This window comes from Nilaparvata lugens, chromosome 5 (genome assembly GCF_014356525.2).
Source record: "Nilaparvata lugens isolate BPH chromosome 5, ASM1435652v1, whole genome shotgun sequence".
Lineage (NCBI taxonomy): Eukaryota > Metazoa > Arthropoda > Insecta > Hemiptera > Delphacidae > Nilaparvata > Nilaparvata lugens.
The window spans coordinates 51,710,773-51,729,482 of NC_052508.1; the positions used below are offsets into that span (position 1 = coordinate 51,710,773).

Below are 18,710 nucleotides of genomic sequence, written 5' to 3' on the forward strand. Positions count from 1 at the left end.
TTTAATTTAAAAATGATATTTGTGTGTTTTGAATTGTAAATTGAGTGTTTTAATTGATGAATGTTAAGTGACACATAATCTAGCTACATTTGGACTGTTGTATAAATTAGAATTGGAACGTTTTGGGCTTATAAGCCTGTGGTACTTTTCTATAAGTTGTGTAATTTTGATTGAATGAATAAAATAAATAAAATAAACCCGCTTATCACCAAAAGTTTTTGACCACGACACTACTGTGTTTTCGGATCAAACGTTGAATTGTCGGCCCCCAGCTGAAGTATGACAGTCGTAAGGCCCATTGTCGGCTTAAATGATATATTCAGGCGAGGTGGAATCTACCAAAATAATTCGTACGAGTTTACTTTTTTTACATCATCATTTTCTTCAATTAAAATTTAGTCATGAATGAAATTGTGTAATGTTGGTGTTTCAGAGGACGGGAGTGGTGAGGTGACGTTGCTGAAGGGGGACACCGTGGTGGTGGTGGGGGCGTCACCGCAGAGGGGCTTCCTAGTGGTAGAGCACAGCAGTCATAGTTTACATGTGCCATACCAATACTTAGAACTCAAACCCAGTCCCATTAGTATTTAGATCCGTCTGTAGATTTTCAAAAACCAATCAACTTTCATCAACAAAGACTGTAAATAGGGTAGGAGAAGGACTACTGATTTTTGTTAATAGTTAGCCTAGAATATTATTTGATAAGGTCAAATTATTACTTTATTGTAAATAGTTATGCTGGAAATTGAGTATGAGAGAATATCTTATTTGAGAGAAAATGTGTAGAAAAATTACTATTGTTAAGAGTAGTATTACAGAGTTTTTTATTTTATCAGAGAAAAATGACTATTGTCATAGTCATTTTTTATAGTAGGATCATTCATATCCTTGTAGGAAAATGACTATTGTTAAAAGAAGTATGATCGTTTTTTCTATTTTATATGGGGTATTATCAGAGAAAAATTACTATTGTCACAGCCATGTAGCATAGCAGGATAATTTATGTCCACTTTGGTAGGATGTCATATCCAAGTAGGTAACACTGTAAAATCAGATCTAGGTTCAGCTGGCGAGTTATATGCATCAAAACCATTCTCAATGAAGTTAAGCCTACTTCTTTCAAGCTTCTGTCAACCATCTGTCAGTCATTGTGGATGACTAAACCTAGTTATACAGCATTGCCATTTTCCTTAAGCTAGGGTATTTTACTGGAGATGATTTTTCTATTGTGAGTGAATACTCATCCTAAAAATTTAATAACACAAATATTATTTTTATAGTTACATTTGCTGGCAATAGAAATTATTGTTTTGATAGTTACTTTAGTCCGAATTATGAGTAGGGTTGTTTCTCACTGTGACAGTTGAATCTGGTGATTTATTATGTTTTTGGTGAGGATAAAGATTTTATGGACGTTTGTTGATATAATTTTTTTAAATTGAAAAAATATATATAATCGAATTTAATGAAATTTTGGAATTCTGAAATTTATAGGTCAGTTAGATTTGTTAATTAGATTGTAGTTTGTACACGTGTGTCTTTCGATGAATCAAACGTTCTTACATTATTTATCCAGTTGTAATATCCTTCCATGAAATACCTATTATCTTTCTGCCTTAGGTATTACGTTTGGTAGCTATGAAATGGGAGACTAGATTTGATATCTCATGTATCTGGGACAAAACAACGTGTCGGTCGATTCCCAAACCGCTGATCAGCAGATTTGATCTCCACTTACTGGTGATAGTTTTGCTTGATTGAAGATCACATTATACCATTGATTGACGATTGATATACGAAATAATCAAAATTAACTTACCAATTGACTGATCAAACATTAAACCAGTATGATATGCTAACCCTATAATTGATCCACTGCATCAACATTTCGAAGCATACAACAGCAAGAACCATTGCAAAGCCATAAGCAATATTAGCGTTCAATCACAGCAATAAAATTGTAAGTCATCCTGCAAAAATGATTAAGAACATTCTAACATTTTAATAGAAAAATAATAATTTGTAAAAATGTATATTATTGAAGAATTTTAATTTTCCAAGATGAAATTTTATAAATTGCTCAGTTTGTAAATAAATGTGTTAAGTCTTGAATGTAAAATGTCAAGGAAATTTGAGAACTTATGAATTTGATAGATTTATATTAGAGCTAATTATTTAAATTAATGTACTACGGTACACCTATCTACAAAAAGTCCTACAATTTATTTCAATGCAAGATCAGAATAAATTTCATTATAAAATACAATTAAAAATAGCTTTACAAAGACAACTCATATTAGTAGCCTATAAGTTGAGAAACAGAGCTTTAATATTGATTTATTATATTTTTATATTAGTAGTTGGTTTCATGAACAAAACCGTTAAAGTACACATTCCTAATCATATTTATATGATTTGTGATTCTGTCCACGAATGAATAAATAAAAAGACGTTGCTTCTTGATTATCACAAAACAATTTAATCATAATTAATTGATTTTTAAAATATATTGTTGAATTGAATTGGGCTCAAAGTTGATTGCTATGTTGATGTATAGTAGATCAACTTGAACGACTATTAATCTAATTCATCAACGGACAACTTAAATTTTAATTTTAAGCTCGATCACTTTATTTTATACTAAAATGTAAATTATAATTTTTTGTATAGTATCTTTTTATAACTATTTGTTCTAGGATGAAAGTACAAGCTATATTCTAATGTGCCAAACTACTAAATTTTGTAAATATTTATTAATTATTTACTCATTCACTATATTAAAATAAGACATAGTGACTAGAGCCTTAGAACTTGTCTATTGTCATTTTAAATCATAGTTTAGTGCTACAATAAACTATTTGAAATAAAGGCACTAGATTAGAACGAATATTTATCAAATTCTATTTTGTATTTTTTTATAAAAGCGTAATGCCATAAATTATTATTATTATTATTAATTAGTATTATTTTTATATTTGAGGTTTTGCCATAAAGTAAACTGCTCTTTGTTAATTGTGTACTTGATCCCAATTCAATGATGTCTTCTCATCTGCTTATTTATCCATTCTTCCAAAATATTTTTATTCATTTTATATTGTATTTGTATAACAGTCTATCCTTTAAAATAGTAAATTAATATCCTTTTTCATTTTACTTGATTTCCATATACGATTGTGAATATTAATCCTTCAAAGCAAATCTTCTAATAATTATGTTTGAACATTATAAGCTTGAATATCATCAACACTTTTATAAATAATGTTTTCTCTCAATTCATCTCTTGTTAATAAAAAATAATGCTCGAGTTTTGAAGCACAGTAATGTAATATTTATAGCAAGTACCATATTATGTTCATTTCAGTCATCACTATTGTACAGAATCATAATATTGTAAGTTCGTTTATTATCATAAGATGAGTAACTTATGAATAATAACAGATATAACTTCTTTAGATATAGAAAAATAACTCAGGTGTCATTTTTGCCATTAAAGTACGGTATACAACTTTAAACTAGGTGTATGTAATTTTATTTCTGTTATTACAGTACCTACAGTGAGTAAGAATCGATGTGTTTCTTTTTTATCATGTTTATAATGACTGTACAAAATAGTTTATCGAAATATATATTATTGTATCAACATACTTGTAGTAAATTTATTGACATTAGATAATCCTTTGAAATTCTTGTAATTGGTATAAGTTTTATCCTATCTTTTACAGTGGTATATTCTTCAATTTTTTACAATATTCATTCTTCTACAATCTTCTATAACAGGGGTTCCCTATAAAATTTTCTCGAGGACTCCCTTATCAAGCCTCTATTGCCACAAGGATCTCCATCAATAATTAATCCTAAAATTAAAAATAGACACCTTACCAGCACCCCCTCAATGTCAATAGATGAATACTATACATACTGAAACTAATAGATGCCTGCTAATGTAAACAATGTATAATACATTGTTGGTACATAGTCATTTCACAGTATCAAGTACTTGAAAATCCAAATTACTAGTATTTTTCAAGTTGTTCAAAAGTGATTGTAGATAATAGATTGGTAGTGATGAGACTTACGTACGGGCAAAGGGCACAGCTTCCCTTGACTGCCTTTGCAATGCAGTGGAGATGTGTCGCACACAATTCGATTAATAATAATTGTGATTGGATTATAAATTGAAACAGAGAATTCGGAATGAAATAAAAAAATCCCAGTTGTGATTTTTTAGCGACCAATGAGGCTTGATAATCTGTCAATCTATAAAAGATTTCAAAAACGAGACATCTAATGGAAGTAATTTTCAAAAAAATGAAAATTGCCATTAACCTAATGATTCTTGGATGACGAGCTTTGATGTTTTAATTAACTATAGTGAACCCCCCCCCCTGCGCTGGAGAACTCGGTATATAATAATGTGTGTAATATAATGTGGATCAATGATATGTATGACCTTGACTCCATCTTCAAAAGCGTCTAAAAAACGGTGCTTGCACAAAATTCGATTTTTGCATATTCAGACGACACAAAATTCGTAGTTTATTGTCAATTTTTTCTGACATGTGCACTACAAGTTCACACTTCCAGCATAGGGAAATTAGCATTGGAAAATGACCTTGACCGCGACTTCAAATGCGTGTAAAAAAAAACGGTGCTTGTACAAAATTTAATTTTTGGATATTCTGCCGACACAAAATTCGTAGTTTATTGTCAATTTTTTCAAATTTTTTCGGGCTTGTGCACTACAAGTTCACGGAGCCGATCAATAGTACCTACTTTGTAGTTCACGCCATATTGGTAAACAACTCAGGACACCTGAAATTACGCGCCGGCGCATAAACGATAGACAGTCTGTGTAATACTCTCAAAACATCATCAGTCACCTGTATGATACTAAAAATCGTTTTCTCATGCACTTTTAATGTTATCCTGTTATATCCTTGAAAAGGTTTAAGGAGTGAGTCAATTTCGTTGGCCAACGAACTCGATCTGTATAATGGTTCGAAGAATATATTTGTATTCAAAATTTGGAGCTGATTGAACAAAGCGTTCAAAACTTATTGTAGAACATACAAACAGGCGGACAACGATTTTGGTCTTGAGTCAAAAGTAGCGGCCCTCTGGCATAGCTCAGAAAATATAATCATAGAGAAACTATAGCATAAGCTATTGATTCTCTACGATATAATTCACCACCATAACAAAAATAACTCCGGACCACCAGTTGGCAACCACTGTTCTATTAGCTTCATATCTTTCCTTTCTTCAATTAAAAAAAAGTTTAAACGAATAATAGAAACACGAGTATAGAATATTATAAATAATAGAATACTAAGCATAATGGAATATTAAACACAATATTATTATTTACTGCTGCAATAGTTCAACAAAAAAATGCTTTTACTTCTTCAAATTATTATGGAAGAAGGCTAGTTTCTCAAAAATCATATGAAATTTAACCGCTTCAAAATGCTGTCATTAACTATGTCAATCAACGAGTCTTTCAAAAAATCTGGTGTGGCGCACTCACACAACTTTCCTTGCCGTTATTAAAATTGATCATCTGACGCTAGTGTTCCCGCGCATCTCAAGTCTACTATTCAAAGATTTGAGCCAGCTGGTGACAGGGCAATAACGCTGGAGACACACGAGGTCTGCTATCTCTTCATAGTGAATCATTTAATAGAATCAACAGTTTGCAAATGGATAATCAAATTTTCTCGAATTTCGAGCTTATTTTCAATTTTAGGTGAAAATGTTACTGAACATTAATTGTAGAGATTCTCATGCTAAATTTTTACAACTCGAAATTTTCCGTTTAAATTGTATCTGAAGCCTGATAATTGAGAATCTAAAATCAAACTTTGCATAGATGGGGCGGAGCTCCTGAAATTTTTACAGATATGGTACTTAAGACAGTTGGTAGAGCTTATCAATGACTTTTTAGGTATGAATTTGATCAAAATCGTTGGAGCCGTTTTCGAGAAAATCGCGGAAAACCCTGTTTTTGACAACATTTTCGCCATTTGAGCCGCCATCTTGAATCGCATTTGATCGAAATTGTTCGTGTCGGATCCTTGTATTGTAAGGACCCTACGTTCCAAATTTCAATTCATTCCGTTAATTGAGAGATGAGATATCGTGTACACAGACGCACATACACTCATACACACACACTCACACACAGACCAATACCCAAAAAAAACACTTTTTTGGACTCAGGGGACCTCGAAACGTATAGAAATTTAGAAATTGGGGTACCTTAATTTTTTTCGGAAAGCAATACTTTCCTTACCTATGGTAATAGGGCAAGGAAAGTAAAAAATGTTGTTACGATGGTTGAATCCAATTGAATTTTCGTACAACTGTCTTTGAGTTTTCGTAGTTTTTCAATTCAGCTGAATACCTGATTTGAGGAACGTTTCACATACACATCTGAGCGTTTCTCCATTTCACTCACTTCAATACTATTATTTCCAACATCACGCTGTACAGTACCTAGTTCAGTTACCAGCTTTCTATTTTGGGGATAAACTCTACATGAATAGGCTGGGGTAGAATAGATTTAGAATAGAATAATTAAAGAGAGAGTTGGTTTTCTTTCATTTCTGAGTTCAATGATCACTTTGCCGGCAATCAGACAATCTACTCCAACTCGATGTGAGACGAGTCGGAATTAGAAAATTTATTAGTTTAGACGAATCTTGAGTTTTATATACAGTATGCCAAAAAAACCTTATAACCCCTTTTACAGCAGGTCATTGGGTGGAAAATATCAATAATATAAAATAAATATCTACACTTCAAAATCATCTCAACAACAATACTTATATTTGGGATTCCATAGAAATACTTGTTAATTTTTTGGCATGCACCAACCGTCTTGAATAACACCGTAACCATACTACTCATTTTCATACTGTGATGACTCATTTATCTCTGCGCTTCTCCCGGATTAAGATTAATTAGCCTGGTGCAACCCAATATTAGTATAGAAAATTAATTAGTATTCCTATTGAATTTATTACAAGCAACTGATTGAATTATTCAGAATTAATTGAGTTACCAATAATTATTAACCTTCTTCAACTAATAAAATAAAGAAAAGTATTTAAAATATGTAGCAGAAATCTACATTAAAGTTTTTCCACGTTCAGTTCCCGCTTATTTTCAGGTTACACAATCAAGCATTTTGCGATCAAAAAGTAATTTCTGTCTCAGGTTCTGTCATAAACTGATAAGAATAACCAAATAAACCACACCAAGTCACAGTAATGATATGGAGCACAATAAGTGAAATAAGGACACCGAAAAATAGTAAAAAAACAAACAAAACTAATTAACAATGAAAATCTTCCCTTAATTGTGCGATTTTACAAATAATATCTAGTTGTTGAATTCTAGAATTGTTTAGCCCCATAATATTCGTATTCATATTATAGAATAAACCATAAAATAATTACGATAAAAAGGAGAGATCTGGAACGATGCAAATGTGAGAGTTAAGACCAATTCACAGTAATGAACCAAGTACAATAAGTATAATAGAGCCAGTTGCACGAAAAACTACTCATTTTAACCACCGTTAAACGACATCAAATAGCCTTCATTTGATGTCTTCTCTGAGTGAACCTATTCAGTTTACTCACATGCCTGCCATAGATTCTGAATTCATCTGGAGTTATGTATGTGCTCAAGATGTAATTGACGCGGTTTTAGGTTTCAGGAGTTCCAATTGTAAGGATATTTATGGTTGATCCCAAATTTTCTCAAGTAGATGATAGTTATTATTGCACCCATATTAGAATTGTGTAACTGTTTAGCTAGTGGTATTTTCCCTGAACAACTAAAAATCTCCAGAACAGTCCCGGTCTACAAGAAGGGTCCCTATTGTGACACCTCATGTTTCAGACCAATTTCTATAATAATTCCTGTTTTTGCCAAGATATTTGAGGCAATAATATTTGCACAACTGTATAAATACCTTGAGGTACATGACCTCCTGGCTCCTTCTCAGTTTAGTTTCAGGAAGGGAAAATCTACTGTCATGGCTGTGGAATCAATGTTAGATCGATTATCGATTCTTTTGAGGAGCGGAAATCAACTTTTTCAATGCTATGTGATCTCTCACGAGCATTTGACTGTATCCCACAGGATTGTGCAATTCGGGTGTTTCAGTCTTACCTTTCTGAGAGTAAACAGATTGTACATTGGAATGATCAGTGCTCGATTCCTCTTGATAAAACGGGGTGTGCCACAGGGTTCATTGTTGGGCCCATTACTCTTTATTTTAGCAATAAATTATTTGCAGTACTATCTAGAGGGAAATGTGCTGTTCTATGCGGATGACACTTCCTTGTTCTCTGCAAATAAGAGTGTCACCCAGGCTAAAGCAGATGTGACGATTGAGCTGTATGATAAAGCTCGTGATTGGTTCTTACTGAACAGATTATCTCTGAATGAGGCAAAACCCAAAGTATATTGTTCTCTCTATCAGAGGTCAGTGAGTGCTTGCAGCCGGTCCGATTATTGGGGTTCACTCTTGATGCCAAGTTACTCTGGGAACCTCATATAGACATGGTGTGCTCCAGTCTCAGCAGCATTGTCTATCTACTGAGAAGGCTGATGTCTGAACTGTGGTCAGACAGACCTATTTTGCTTTTTTCATTCGAGGATGAGTTATGGTTTGAAATTGTGGGGTCATGCATCTAGCACTTCTAAAGTGCTGTTAATTCAGAAGAGAGCGGTCCGGGTGATTTCTGGGTCGGGCTATCTCGATCACAGTAAGCCACTTCTTTCTAAAAATGGCATTCTATCCGTCTTTAATGAATTCATCTACCAATGTTTCTAAGATATACATCAGATACCGGATAGGTTACCAAAAAACAATGACATTCACAGTCACTTCACAAGAAACCGTGAGAGTATATAATTATATATTCCAAGATGCAGACTTGAAAAGTCCAAGTCGAGCTACCCTGTGATAGGCTACAAATTCCATAACTTGCTACCAACTCAAGTTGATCCTTGCCAAATAAACGTTTTCTTCAAGTACTTAGATCCTGGTTGATTGTGAATCCATTTTATTCAGTGGAGGAATTCATTACTGCTGATCACAACACCTTAGTCAATTTAATTTTATGTGATTATTTGTCTATTTAAAATAATACCCAAGTACAGGAGACCACTAAATTATCTGATCTAATTGTAAATTTGCTATGATTCCAATTAAACTTATCTGTTTTATTTATTATTGTCTATCGTATTTGTTGTACTTGTGCAATTTATTGTATGTTTTTTCAATGTGAATTTTGACATGGCTATATGTAACGTCTATGGTCAACTGGCCCAATAAAAACTTGAAACTTGATGTGTTTTTGGTGCATTGGTTTCGTTAAACGACATCATCTTACGGCAGTTAAATTTGATTAGAATTTTGTGCAACCAGCTGCTATTAATATCGTGCAGAAAATTCATCACATTATCTTCTACTACAAGAAAATGCACCTCAAATTTTCTTAAAATGTTAGTATAGTAGGCTATGGTAAAAAAGTGAACACTATCTTATATTCACACTATAATCACTTTATTTCGAACTTAAAAAAGAACATACAAAAATTGTTGCACAGTAGTTTATTAATACATGAGCAAATAAAATCTCAAATTATTTAAATGCAATATCGTAATAAATCAACTATGGGAAGTGTACACTGGCACTATGGTTAATAGTACGATGATAATAATTATACTATTCAAGAGGTATGCTGTATGCACCATTGGAAGTAAATGTAAACCTGAATACAGTTTCTCTGAACACTTTCAACTATCAAGAACTAAAATTAATTCAACTATACTATCCTGAATATGGTAAATAACTATAGATTAATTCATTCATTGGTTACTGTACTTCATACTTTTCTAAAGTATTGATTGATTAGAAACTTAACTTTCCTCAGTTTTCAATCCTTTCAAAATGACACAATGGTTAAAAAGCTTAGAACAATGGAATGTTTTATTATTAGCCATAATATAAATGAGACTTTCAACATACTGGGAGGACAAAGGGTAAAACTAAATTATATATTTGAATCCAGGGCTTTCAAAATTATTCTTTATTATTTAATTATCTTATTCACTTATAAGTTGATTATTACTTTAGTTATTAATCAGATCCATGAGGATGAAGTTATAGTGACTCCATTCAAAACTGACTCGTTCAGTTTGTCACGGACCAACTTTTAGTTTAATAAAATTCTTCATAATAATAAAATCCATGATAAGAATAATATCCATGAGTATAGTCATTAAGTCATAGTAAAACATATTTTGTTCACGAGAAAAGTTGTTTAGCTTAACGAATTTTTCAGTGCAATAAAATCTATCATTGTATGTACTGCTAGGAAATTTGAAAATAATCCAGAAAGATTTCAATGTGTGCTGTTATAAAATACTGGAACCGCAATAATCAATGTTTTGTAATACGGTAGTTGTTAAGTGTCTCCCCTTTACCATTAGACTAATTGAAACGCTTCTTCAACACATCCTCATTGGGTATTTTACACGTAAACCAGTCTATTTCTTGATAAGTTTATCAAGATTCATTCTTAGATATTCCACTAGCTTGAATTCAACATTTTATATTTGCAATCCAAGCAACATTTTATTGCTAATGATTCTCACAAAAGCATGAGACTTGTGCGTGGGTGATGAGGTGATAAGACAAAAATGTGTAAGCAAACGAAATCGAAACAATGAGATCCATCCACATTACAGTGGCTCTCAAGATTTCAATTACAGACTTGAATAATTATTAGAAATGAGTAATAAAATTGTAGCAAACTGACAATGGAAGTATTGTTAATATAAGTAAAAATGGAATGAAAAGATTTAAGAAATGAATATATAATCATTGAAGCCTTAATATGAACACAATAAGTAGCATCTGCAGTAATGAATAGTGAACAAATTGGATTTTCAGAATTAATCTGAGTAAGAGCGATGGAGCTTTGATCAATTAAATGGGAATTTGATTAGAAATGTCATATGCATTGATATATGATACTCGAAACCTCGGTTTGTTGAGGAAGTAGGTCTTCTACATAACGAACAAAATATGTACTCTGAATTTGTATTAGTGACGAATGATTAATGATTTATGGAAACAGATATTAGTTAAAACTGACTTGAAGGAGGAATAAGTGTCTAATTTATATATGAGTCCCCTTTTTCATATGCATAAAACCAACACAATGATCTGCATCGATATTAGCATGAATGATGAAAAATATGGAATTTATTGTTATTGGTTGATATGAGCGAGAATAGAGAAATATATCATCTATTAATAAACACCAATCAAAATTATTCTTCATACACTAATGATCAACACAATGATGAATAACATCAATAACAGAGGTTAATGGTTAACAAGTTGTGAAAAGTAGTTGTTTGTATTAAACTAGAAACATAAACTACAATTATTAGCAAATCAACTGAGCTAAACATTTATATTATACATAAAATTGTGAACAATTTTACAACTACAATTTGAAAATAATACACTGAAGTAAGTCCAAATCAATTAATAACATTTATAAATAAAAATAATTACTAAAAACTCGATACAGAACTAATACACATTGAACTAAAATGAGAATAATTATTTATTTTTGCTATCACCAATGAGGTTCTTTTCAAAAATGAATACAGTGAACTAAAAGTTGAAATATTGTTACCTCAAACAGGGCTCTTTTCATAACAATCTACAAATAATCACAAGTACTTTTTAGTTTGTATTTTATAATGAAACAGATCCCTGTGAGCAACACCACAGATAATAGAGACCCAAGGAAAGAGTAAAATGGTTGGCTTACATCAAGAGATCAATCATAGTCGGTATGAATGAAGTAAGTCAATCACAGTCGGTCAAGGGGTCAACAGCTTTGGCCCGGTTTAAGTAGTTCGCCGAAATACGCAGTAATCGAAATCAGTTTCTTGTCCAGAAAGTTCTGTTCGAGTTCCACCTCGCCTCCTGGTCCAGCTACTTTGGTTATCTGTAAAACAATACAATAGTTAAAAGACTACTTCATCATTTTACTGAAAACAATTGAATGAAAATTGGTGAAATTTAGACAAATAAGTGCATGATTTAAGGGGTATTTCTAATTAAGATAATATTATTGTCGATTTTGTATAAAATGTATTCATGACAAACAGGAGTGATCCGTGGTCTAGTGGATGTAGTGCTTGCATAGCAGCCTAGTGGTCCCGCATTCAAACCAGCATGAACAGACGTTTTTAGCTGGGACACTCCCGTTATAAGATGGGCCCGATAAGTTGTCGGTCCCGGTTGAAGTATGCCAGACTTAGGCCTATTGACGGCTTAACTTATACATTCAGGCGCGCAAAGTGGGACCTTTCCGCAACAAAAAGCCATACATTAATATTTACTTTGATGACAAACATGGATAAAATCTGACTTCATTAATAGAAGATAATTATGTTTGGTGTTCCAACTAAAAGTGGATAAGTTCTATCTACAAAAATAATGATCAGGAATTTTTCATCTTGAATTTGAAATAAAGTTATTCAAACACAATTGAAAGAAATGGTACACTTCTACAATGAGAACGGTCAGGCGTTCCACGTTTTAGCGGTCTAAGAAGGGTATATATTAAGGTCTACGTTACAATGGCAGTATTTGATGAACATTGGTGTGCTATCCTCGTCTATCATTCGATAAAGCAGATAGCGCTATCCTTTTCTAGCTCCGAAATGTTGCAAGATCGTTTTTCAACGATGTAGAAATATAATTACAGTAGAGTACCGATCATCCGGACGTCCGCTGGGTGATATAAAAAATTGAAATCCCCTTAAAACCTAACCTATTCTGTATTTTAAGCGGCTAATTGGTCCGCCGCAAACAAGTTACAGTACAATATTTTCGTGAATAAAAGATTTGAGTTATTGTAGCTTATTGAATTACACAACATGGTGTCTATTTTAACCAGAATGTGAAAGGAAGATGAGCGTATAAAAGTCATATTACATACAACACTTAATACCGGTATCAGCTATCCTCTATAGAAGACTGTGGCAAGGCAGAGAATCGGCAACGCTATCTCCTATCTTTCTCCACAGCCATTATAACGTGAACCTCACTATAAATATATCTATAGCTATATCCTGCTAAGCCTAGGAGAGACTCACCTCATCGACATTAGTGTTCCTGGGCAGGAAGTAGGCGACATTCTCGCTGACGCGACTGGCCATCTGGTAGAGCTGGAGCCCGCCGACGGGGGCGAGGATGTTGTCGAGCGAGTAGGCGGGCTGTGCGAGGTAGGCGGGGCCACCCCAGGGCGGCGACAGGAACACCACATCGGCCACCAGACTGGGTGCCAGCCGCATGAAGTCGCCCACCACAAACTCGATGCGATCGGCCACGCCGTACACCGCCGCGTTATGACGTGCCAGCGCCACCTTCGCCGGGTCTATGTCGATCGCGATCACTTAAACATTAACCATCCATTCATTAATATTCATTCAAAAACTAGAATACAACAGTCAGCTTCACGTTTTATAGTAAGCAGCTCATCGAAACTGTTCTGTCATTGGACAAACCACTTCTCTGATTGAGTGTATCAGAGAACGTAGCTGGGAGTGTTTAGATAATGCATGTATCTTGGGCCGGCCACAGTCGGTAGAACATGCATGATACACAGTCGTCATGTCATCACAACGAAACGCTTCGATCAACATTTTTTGAGGTCGGGTTTTTGTATCCCCGATTTTATTTGTTTATTTCTTCTTTGCTGCTCTATTTGAGGTTAAATTATTTTTCTATCATTATAATTTTCTGGTGGTTTATTTATAACTAGTAGTTCTGTGAACAGTACCTCACGCAGTATTCTCATCCACAAGTACCTGATTGAGACTATAGACCTTTTGGAAATACAGCAATAGACTGGCTTCTCCACACATCTGTGTAATCACTTGTCAGTTGATTTATGATGAATAATTGACCGAGCGAAGTGAGGTCTGAGATCCAAGTCAACGGTTTGGCATTTCTCTTAATTGACCAAGCGAAGTGAGGTCTAAGATTCAAGTCGACGGTTTGGCATTTCTCTTAATGTTTATATGTTGCGCATTTACGGCGAAACGCGGTAATAGATTTTCATGAAATTTGACAGTTATGTTCCTTTTTTAATTGCGCGTCGACATATATACAAGGTTTTTGGAAATTTTGCATTTCAAGGATAATATAAAAGGAAAAAGGAGCCTCCTTCATACGCCAATATAAGAGTAAAAATCAGACTATAGAATTATTCATCATAAATCAGCTAACAAGTGATTACACAGATGTGTGGAGAAGCCAGTCTATTGCTGTATTTCCATAAGGTACCTGATTGAAACTATAGACCTTATAGTTTATATATATATATATATATATATATATATATATATATATATATATTATATATGCGCAACATATAAACATTTAAACATTAAGAAAAATGCCAAACCGTTGACTTGAATCTTAGACCTCACTTCGCTCGGTCAATTATTCGTTGTTTATTTTATGTTAGAAGCCTTAAGCTGATGATGAACATAATATGTACGGTATGTATGACAAGCATGTTCTACTGTTAGCGGTCTCCAATTCCTTCTACTTTCTACAACACCTTCGCCGCTCCAACACTTTCTGACGCATTTGAGTACATGCATTATTTTCAACACTATTGTGTTGATCTTAAGCTACTTTCTGTGATACACTCCACCTATGTCAATCCATGATGTTTTGACTCTAAATTGTGTTAAGTGAATTAGTAGAAGGTTTTCTATTAGCATTTGGAGTGATGAGGCACATTTCAAATTACCAGGTTAGGTCAAGAAGTATATACCTGTACCTACTTACTGGTATACAGTAACAAACAAAGTTATTGAGATGCAATTGAATTGGATGTTGATGTTTGGTGTGATATCCCATGTTCTGGAGCATCTGGGCTTGGTTCTTTGATTGAACAGTAAGCGATAAGACAGAAAGTCAAGTTTATCTAGATATTTACTAGTACCTCTACACCAATATAATCTAAGGCCCGGTTTCCGAGCTCGGGATTTGGCTAAGTTCTAGACTTTAAACAGCTGGAGTCAGAAAATTGGCTTTCCGAAATGGGGCGTAGTCGCAGTCATTGTCAAAGTCACATTTGAATTAAATTTCGAAAAACTAGAAAATTGAACACAAAATAAAATGAAGAGAAAATAGTGTAAAGTTTCAACTATTTTGAATTATTTAGGAATGTTCAATTCCGTCAAGGAAAAACTTTTCCAATTATAAAAATGAGAAATTAAAAACTACGACTACTGTTATAAATACTGCGACTACGCCTCGTTTTGGAAAGCCAATTTTCTGTCTCCAGCTGTTTACAGTCTAGGACTTGGCTAAATCCCTAGCTCGGAAACCGGCCCTAAAATTTATATTAATTAATTTGATCTATATTTTTGATTTGATTTTATATAATTTGATCTATAGTGAATTTTCGGCCACTATCTAAACGTTCAATTAAACGGAGAGTTTGGTAGTTAGTTGGTATCATCGAGGTACCCTATTTGCTATCTTTTGACATTTAATTTGATTTAGATTTAGCTTTCAATGATAATTATTTCATTTTAAAACACCTTACTAATGCTAGCAATGTAAAGATACAAGTGTGCCATTGATCAACACAATGTATGTTTGGAGTGGGTAAATGTTATGTTTTTACACAACAGATCTTCATTAATTGGCACTGAGAGGAACTCTCCACCATCTTCGAACGATTCAGATTAATTCAGGGTGAATGATGAGTTATTAAGTGATAATTACCTCGTTCACAAGTGAGAGCCAGCTGTATTGTGTTACCTCCAGCTCCACAAAAGGCATCCACTACCAAATCACATCTGCATCTTTCAGCTATATGGGCAGCTACCTTCTCAGGTGTAACAGAATACCAGCTCTCTAAAATAAAACAAAATATTGTACAAATTAAATGAAGTACCTAATATAATACAAAATAAATGAGTATGTAACTCAATAGATTATATAGCCTATATATATACATAGATAGTAACTAAAAACATTTTTGGATAGTAGCTCGAATTTCCTTCTAGCTGTTCACCCAGATCAAATCAAATCAGATCTTTATTTGTCCCTAAAATAATAATTAAAATGACAAAAAAATGGTTTTAGAAGGAAAAAGTAAAATACAAATAAAATTTAAAATAAATAAATATTATTAAATAGGGTTATACATGAAAATATTAAAACGGGAAGTTCCTGCAAGGTTCGAAAAAACCTGAGCGCAGAGGCCGAGTGTTCAATGATTAATACAATAAAATTATAATGGAATAACATGCAACTTACTTTTGTTATCTAACATATTTATTGAGAGAGTCGGGAAAGAAACAAAGAGTGAGGAAGGGAAGAGAAAGTAGCAGGAAAGTAAAGGATAGTTGAAAATCATATGAAAAACATGAGGAAATTTCTCTAGATAAAAGCTACTTATACTGAAATTACATTGTTCAAGACTATCCATGAGTTGATTTCAATAACTAGTTTTTTATTTAATTTACTGGTGATGAAATGGTTTGGGATAACATTAAGGAGTTTTGATACCTTATTATATATATATAAAATTGTTTTCAACAGATGTCAATATTTGCAGTAGAAGAGGACTTCAGGGTGGTTGACAGCATTTAATTTGTGATTTCGTTTAATTATTATATATTGCATATTCATTAGCATTTGAAAAATGCAATTTCTAATTCATTTTCATCAATGGAGATGGAGCAATGTGATGACACCAAACTAATGAGCAATGTGTGACAGTCCATGTTGCAGCTTTCAAACAAAATTAGATTAAAATGAATTAACCCCTTTTTGCTATCTTTTGGCAGCATTTAATTTGGTTTAGATTTAGTTTTCAATGATAATTATTTAATTTATAACAGTTCAAGACACACCTCACTACTTGATATAAACAATGTGATACATTAGATTTTTAAAATCTCACCTGCATCCAGCCTGATGCCCTCGTCAAACCGCGAAAACAGGCGATACCTTTGGTGCCAGTACTTGACCAATTGCGGATTGGCGACTATCTCATCCGGCAACATCTGCTTGTCAATAGCCATCGCAGTCATGCCCTTCTTCTTCAGCTGCCTCTTTTTCTTCTTCCTCTGCGGTGGCCTCACCTTGCGCTCCGCCTGCCCGTTCACATCCAGCTCGCTCTTCTCCTCACCTTCGGCCGAGAAAAACACATCCTCGTCATCCGTCGAGTCGTCTTTCTCCGAGAAATTCTCGACGTCGGTTTTCAGTCCACGTTTATGCGTCAGAGAGATGTCTTCCGAGGACATGGAGTGCAGGGGTTTGCGCGTAGGGGAGCTGGTGTCTGGGGTGGGTTCGTTGTCGCCTTCATCAGTCTTCGGGAGAGATTCACTGGTTTCGGTCACCTTTGATCGGTTCAGGAAGTCTTTCACCTAGAAAATTAAGCAGGACATCAGCTTCACTCAACAGTTATGGGAAAATCAAACTTTTATTCTACAATTTATGTATTTTTAATTCCGTCAAGGAAAAACTTTTCCAATTATAGAAATGAGAAATTAAAAACTGCGAGTACTGTTATAAATACTGCGACTACGCCCCGTTTTGGAAAGCCAATTTCATGTCTCCAGCTGTTTAAAGTCTAGGACTTAGCTAAATCCCGAGCTCGGAAACCGGCCCTAAATTTTATGATCTATAGTGAATTTTCGGCCACTATCTAAACGTTCAATTAAACGGATAGTTTGGTAGTTAGTTGGTACCATCGAGGTACCCTATTTGCTATCTTTTGACAACATTTAATTTGATTTAGTTTCAGCTTTCAATGATAATTATTTCATTTTAAAACACCTTACTTATGCTAGCAATGTAAAGATACAAGTGTGCCATTGATCAATACAATGTATGTTTGGAGTGGGTAAATGTTATGTTTTTACACTACAGATCTTCATTAATTGGCACTGAGAGGAACTCTCCACAATCTTCAAACGATTCAGATTAATTCAGGGTGAATGATAAGTTATTACGTGATAATTACCTCGTTCACAAGTGAGAGCCAACTGTATTGTGTTACCTCCAGCTCCACAAAAGGCATCCACTACCAAATCACATCTGCATCTTTCAGCTATATGGGCAGCTACCTTCTCAGGTGTAACAGAATACCAGCTCTCTAAAATAAAACAAAATATTGTACAAAATAAATGAAGTACCTAATATAATACAAAATAAATGAGTATGTAACTCAATAAATTATATAGCCTAAAAACATTTTTGGATAGTAGCTCTCATCGAATTTCCTTCTAGCTGTTCACCCTGATCAAATCAAATCAGATCTTTATTTGAAAATAAAATAATAATTAAAATGACAAAAAAATGGTTATAGAAGGAAAAAGTAAAATACAAATAAAATTTAAAATGAATAAATATTATTGAATAGGGTTATACATGAAAATATGAAAATATTAAAATATTTTTCGTCCCTGCAAGGTTCGAAAAAACCTGAGCGCAGAGGCCGAGTGTTCAATGATTAATACAATAAAATGATAATGGAATAACATGCAACTTACTTTTGTTATCTAACATATTTATTGAGAGAGTCGGGAAAGAAACAAAGAGTGAGGAAGGGAAGAGAAAGTAG

At 33.6% G+C, this 18,710-nt stretch overlaps 2 protein-coding genes across 5 annotated transcripts in view; one reads left to right on the plus strand and one right to left on the minus strand.

Annotated features, from left to right (window-relative positions):
• Positions 1–3,644, plus strand: part of LOC111053510 (unconventional myosin-IXa) — a 111,276-nt gene extending 107,632 nt beyond the window's left edge. The window contains exon 16 of the mRNA XM_039428643.1: positions 434–3,644. Within this exon, the coding sequence (XP_039284577.1) occupies positions 434–591 (158 nt within the window). The 3' untranslated portion in view covers positions 592–3,644. The remainder of the gene's footprint in view (positions 1–433) is intronic.
• The window catches only part of LOC111064166 (trimethylguanosine synthase), a 30,547-nt gene continuing 13,693 nt past the window's right edge, over positions 1,857–18,710 (minus strand). For 2 of the 4 annotated variants that reach the window (XM_022351850.2, XM_039428640.1), the window contains exons 7-10: positions 17,046–17,511; positions 15,860–15,991; positions 13,207–13,505; positions 11,643–12,050 (exon numbers count right to left, since the gene is read on the minus strand). In XM_022351850.2, coding sequence (XP_022207542.2) covers positions 11,931–12,050; positions 13,207–13,505; positions 15,860–15,991; positions 17,046–17,511 — 1,017 coding nt within the window. In that variant the 3' untranslated portion in view covers positions 11,643–11,930. Of the gene's footprint in view, positions 1,971–11,642; positions 12,051–13,206; positions 13,506–15,859; positions 15,992–17,045; positions 17,512–18,110; positions 18,243–18,710 lie in introns of those variants that run through there. The other 2 variants (XR_005571377.1, XM_039428641.1) reach the window with 2 other exon arrangements.